The 6,066-nt window shown below is 38.7% G+C and overlaps 1 protein-coding gene across 4 annotated transcripts in view; it reads left to right on the plus strand.

Moving 5' to 3' along the window:
* fundc1 (FUN14 domain containing 1) overlaps positions 1–1,485 on the plus strand; it is a 33,073-nt gene extending 31,588 nt beyond the window's left edge. For all 4 annotated transcript variants that reach the window (XM_078559715.1, XM_078559712.1, XM_078559713.1 and 1 more), the window contains one exon: positions 837–1,485. In XM_078559715.1, the coding sequence (XP_078415841.1) occupies positions 837–844 (8 nt within the window). In that variant the 3' untranslated portion in view covers positions 845–1,485. The remainder of the gene's footprint in view (positions 1–836) is intronic.
* The last annotated feature ends 4,581 nt before the right edge of the window (positions 1,486–6,066 follow it).

The raw sequence follows: 6,066 nt of genomic DNA on the forward strand, positions 1-6,066 counted from the left end.
AGTATAATTTCCATGGGGCCTCTGTTTCCTCCGTGTTGTAACAGATGATGCCATTTAATTTGTGATTAAAACAACTGAGAAATTTCCACTTAGTCATAAACAAACATTTTAGCAGTTAAAAATACATTCTATAGAATTTAATTGTCTGGTTTGACAAGCTTTGCTTTCAGTTTCTGACCAGTCATACTTTGGAAGATAGCAACAGGCAAAATTCCTTGCAGTATCTTTTACAGTACAAGTCTACACTTCCACCTAATCTGATTATGATTTGATTTTTTAAATTAATACACACCTCAACTGCGGTTTTAATATATTTTTGCAAACATTTCCTAAACTAACTCTTAGAACTGATGAAAGGTCATCTCAACCTGAAACGTTAACTCTTTCTTTCTCTCCACAGATGATACCTGACCTGCTGAGTATTTCCAGCATTTTTTGTTTTTAACTTAGCACTAATGAGTATTTTGGATCTTTACAGGGGTTTTTTTCAAGCCAAGTACATCAACAAGATTCTTTTAAAAGGCTGTACCCTTTAGAACAATAAGTTTGAAACCTGTGAATGTAATGTTTCTTTAAAACCCCTGGTCTGAACTGACGACTTAAATTTATATGAATAAAATGTACTAGAATTTTGATTATCTTAATACTAGATAGTCAGTGTATGCTGTGAAAATTATTAATAATGCAACCAATCTAAAAAATAAATATAACTGCCTCTTTATTTAATAACCTTATGATACTAGGATTATTGGTAATGTTGCAATATTATGTATTTATAAGCAAATTTTCAGGGTTTAAGTCATACCACTTGACTGTTAAACATTCTCCCCCCACAGTCAGCTGAATTTGTAAAGAAGAATATCGTGCTGGCCAGTGGTTTTGTTGGAGGCTTTTTATTGGGACTGGCTTCCTAAGAATTTCCACCAATGTACAGACACTGACAACAATGAAGACAAAGCTACAGTTTGGTCCTGAAAATCCAAAGCAGTGAGCAAAACTAGCACATCATATCCACAGTTCACGAAGAGTCATATCAGAGTGTTCAAGGAAACAGTTAAATATTAAAAGAACACAAAAGCAAAACTATTTATCCTGTACTCAAATTAATTGAATCAATTTATATTATAACTTATATTGTCAAGGATGGCTAATTTTCTCAGTTGAGTTTTAAAAGTTTTTGTATAGTTTCTCCTGTTATATCCATACTTATTATGCTGTAAATCTCGTTGCAATTCCAGAGCAAGTTAAGTAATCACTGTATTTTCTGTTGTATAGACTTATTAAACATACTATTTAAAATGTATTAATTAGTAAAATGGATCTGATTAATGTACAAAGAGCTTACTATTATTTAGCTGCAATTAGGACTGAGGCGCGGTCATATCTCCATGTTTGTGCAATTTAATTAGTTGATTGAATATAAATTAAAGACTGCTTCAAATTTCATAGAATATTGATTTTAAATTAAAAGTATAATTTTGGTAATTTATTTATACTTGTATCCTTCCTATTTATCAGCTATAAATGTTTTGAGAGGCCACCTTGAAGAAGTCATCAACTTAGGAATAGTTCTAGCTGAGTTCTGTTGCTAATCAGCAATTTCATGAACAATTGTTTGTAACAATGGCTATTGTAACATGTGTTGTAACTACAGTACATAACCTTGGGCAAAAGTGAATTACAGCAGATGCTGGAAATCTTGAAATAAAAACAGAAAATGCTGAAAATATTCAGCAGGTCAGGCAGCATCTGTAAAGAGCAAAATAGTTAACATTTCAGATCGATGACCTGATGAAACCTTGCGATTATGGTCGTGGTAACAACCTAGCGGCCTTGAATTCAAATCTGCTATGGCAACCTGTGAAATTGAATTCAATAAACCTGAATTTGTGAACTAGTACCAGAAAATGGCCAAAAAAAAAGTTCAGATTGTTGTAAAAGCTCCACAGGTTCACTATAGCTCTTTAGGGAGGAAAGAAAGAAATTGCACTCACATAGTGCATTTCAGAATCTCAGGATGTCTCAAATTGCTTCACACCCAGTAAGCTAATTTTAAAGTGTAGTCACAGTTGTAATGCAAGGAAATGCGATGGCCATTATTCACACAGCATAATCCCACAAACCCATAATGTGATAAATTAACCATAAAATTTTGTTTAATAGTTGCTGATTGATGGATAAATGTTGGGGCAACTAGGAATGGATAAGGGATTTTGTGTGGGTAAGATGCAAGCTGCTGAGGTACGGATGAATTAGAATTTCTGTAGCATGGAGCTCAGAAAATGAACAAGTTGGAGATTGGAAGAAAATCACCTAGAGGTGAGAAAGAGAGCACAGGAGGGGGAATTCCAAAGTGAAGAGTAAGATGGGTGAAGACTAAAAATACTAAATATATATATTTTGCAGCCAACTGTTAGCATTTTCCATCTTTACCCCTCTAAAAATAACTGCAACTTCACTATGTTGAACATGTGCAGATTAGGGTAGAAATCCTGAAGTTGCAGTCTGTCACTCAGTGGTCTGCCCTCACCACTGCTGTTAAATGATTAATTAGTAGATTTTAGTAAATAGTAGATTAGTAAATTGTAAAAAGGTTTCTCAGGATATTTAGCCTACCTTCATCCCTTTGTATAGCTTAATCTTTAATTTGTGATATGCAAAAAAAAATCAAGTTATTTTATTTTGCAGCTTTTCATTTCTTGTTTGGGCGTCTGTGAAAATGCTTTCATATGATTGGCTTCTTGGACAGCTTGATAACAATACTCCAGCTCTGCATTGCTCAGTAAAAAAAAAAGCTGCAATCAGTTGCACGACGATAGAGGTAAAGTTCTCATCAGGCAGATTACTAGGTTACTGAGCCTTGCTTCAAGGTTACACATGAGTTTCTTTCCTTCGCTGCTGTCATCAACTTTTGAGTTAATGTGATGTAAATATGTATCGTAAACTCGTGGGGATGTTTGTTGTTGATTGCAATGTTCAGTACCATTCACAACTCAGATACTGAAGCAGTACATGCCCGCATGCAGCAAAACCTGAACATTTAGGCTTGGGTTGATAAGTAATGTTTGTACTATACAAGTACCAGGCAATGAGCATCTCCAACAAAGAGAGAATCTAACCATCTTCCATGATGTTCAACGGGATTGTCATCGCTGAATTCCCCATCCATCAACATCCTCGTGGTTCTCATTGACCAGAAACTTAACTGGACCATCCATATAAAGACCATGCTGCAAGAACAGCTAAGAGGCTGGGAATTCTGTGGTGAGTAACTCATCTCCTGATACCCCAAAGTCTGTCAAATATCTACATGGCACAAGTCAGGAGTGTGATGGAATATTCTCACTTGCCTATGCAATTCCAACAACACTCAAGAAACTTGACACCATCCAGGAAAAAGCAGTCTGCTTTAGCGGCATCCCATCCACCACCTTAAGCATTCATTCCCTTCACTGCACAGTGGCAGCAGTGTGTACCATCTGCAAGATGCACTGCAGCAACTCACCAAGATTTCTTTGACAGCACTTTCCAAATCAACCTCTACCACTTAGAAGGACAAGGGCAGCAGATGCATGGGGGTACCACCACCTGCAAGTTCCCCTCCAATTCACACAGCATCCTTGGAACTATAGACTTAATTTTACTCTGGGGCAGGATGAACGGCCCCCAACCTAAGTCGGGGTGAACCCGCCTGAGCTTGGCCCTGCAGCCATTTAACAACTGTCAGGCCTTTAATTGGCTTGATGTGGGACCTCCGACCCCTTCCAAGAGAAAATTCAGTTTTAGAGAGCTTCCAACCAATCGACCGTCCCTGAGGAAGGCGTTCAGTGATGGAACCCGGATGTGGGTCCAGGGTCTCGCCATGGCCAGGCTGGAAGGCCAAGGCAGAGGGATGGAATGCAAGGGGTGAAAGGTCCAGGGGAGAATACAGTGGCAGAGTTCACACCTTGCGGGGCTGGAGGCCTCCAATGGACCCAGGGATGACTGACCGGCAAACAACTCCCTCAGTCCATCCACCAGGCCGACAACTCTTGCTGGGCAGCCTTGAGACCTGGCGCGCGCCTATCCTGCGTAGGAAAAATCCATTAATTGGCCACTTAAGGGCCTTAACTGGCCCATGAGCAAGGCAGCCACCCGAAGCTTCCTGCTCCCACTATGGGTAAAATACCTGCAAGGTGGGGTGGCGGATTGGGCAGGCAACAGGCTCACATTCCACTAATGCATATAATTTATATAATCTTATAAATAACAAGCATAAATGCCAGTTATTGTTGTTATTGAGAATGTGTGAATATTCCACAAGCAACCAGAACTATTCCAAGTAATCAATTATACTATCCACTGAAATTAACAGGGCCCCATTTTTAACAAATCAGCTCAATACAAAGTGCTATAGTATTTGGTGAGTTTGTCAGCTGTGGCTCAGTTCATAGCACCCTTGCCTTTGAATCAGAGGGTTGTGGGTTCATGTCCCACTCCTGGAAAACCAAGAACTGTGATTGTACTCGAAAGAAGTTGCAATCTGTGACTGTTGGTAACTCGAAAGAGTTTCCTAAGAATTCTATCCTAACAATATGCTTTAAGTAAGAGAAGTGCATTGGCATGACTATGAATATAGAGCAGCTTATTGTTAAGTCATGGTTTATGATTTGAGAAAAGTTAGTTAAGCAAGCAGTGTCTCCTAAACAGTAAATTTGTCCATCTTCTACCTTCCAATCTCAAAATTTTTAATTAACTGAATTTCTTGCCCTTGTTCTTTATTTCATAAATCATCTTTTTTGTTTAAAAAAAGTAAGGATTTTCAGGAGAATAAAAGACGAAACAACATAAATTGCCAGGAAAGCTTAAATCAGTTACACTTAAAGGTTATACGTGCCTCATTTCAAAACAGGGAGGAATTCTTCTTATGTCATTTCCTGAGATGTTAATGCTTTTCTGGCTGTGGCTTCATAGACACTATAACTATTATTCATGTGTAAGTAGTGTTAGTGAATGACAGAATTTATTTGACAGTGGGAGCATCATATCCACTTCCAGCAACAGTGAATGGTGTAGTGCAGCAGAAACGTGTGCCAAATTCATTCCCACATCCAGGAACACAAAGATCATGTTTAGCCCTCCTAGCAGTATCCCAGCTGAGATCATGCAGTACCTTCGATAAGACATAGACTCATGACTAAGGTTAGAACACGTGGAGTCAGGGGACAAGTAGCAGGCTGGATAGCAAACTGGCTACAAAACAGTGAGTAAAGATTAAAGGTAGTTACTCAGACTGGCAAAAGGTCCCAAGTGGTATTTCATAAAGACCACTGTTAGGACCATTAATGTTTAGAATTTACATGAACTTATTTTGGACTCCAAAATCAGAAATATAACTTCAAAATTTTCAGACAACACCAAATTGAGGATTGTAGATATTACAGAGGAAGACTGTGACAAAATACAGGAAGACCAATAAACTGGCAGAACAGACAAGTAATTAGCAAATGAACTTCAACATTGACAAGTGTGAGATGGTGTGTTTTGGAAGGAAGAATGAAGAAGCCACATATTCTTTGGAAAACAACTGTCTAATTAAGGTAGACAGGCAGAGGGATCCAGAGGTACAAATACACAAATCACAGAAAGTAGCAATACAAGTTAGTAAAGCTATAAAAAAAAGCAAACGAAGCACTGGGGTTTCTTTCTAGAGGGATAGAACTGAAAAGCAAAGCAGTTACATTTAACTTGTATACAATCTACGACAGACCACACTTCAGGTTGAATTTTTATTTATCTGATGCACTGAGCAGGTGAATCTGAAAATCATGGGAAACCCTGACATCAAGATTCCCGCAGAGTGTGGGGTTTTAATTCCAGAGTGCTTGTGACATCATTGATTGGTTCTTCACCTGGAAACCAACCTGAGTGTGGCAGGCAAGGGGGTTTTTGAAGAAGGGGGAGGGAGGTCAATCAGAGCAGTTTGGTGGGGTAATTAATTGAGTGGGCTGCAATCCTGGGATCCCGTGCGGAGCAAGGTCTGAGGCCTAAGGGGTGGCGAGGGCAGATATTAGAGGTTTGGTGATG

This window comes from Cetorhinus maximus, chromosome 16, assembly GCF_964194155.1.
Source record: "Cetorhinus maximus chromosome 16, sCetMax3.hap1.1, whole genome shotgun sequence".
Lineage (NCBI taxonomy): Eukaryota > Metazoa > Chordata > Chondrichthyes > Lamniformes > Cetorhinidae > Cetorhinus > Cetorhinus maximus.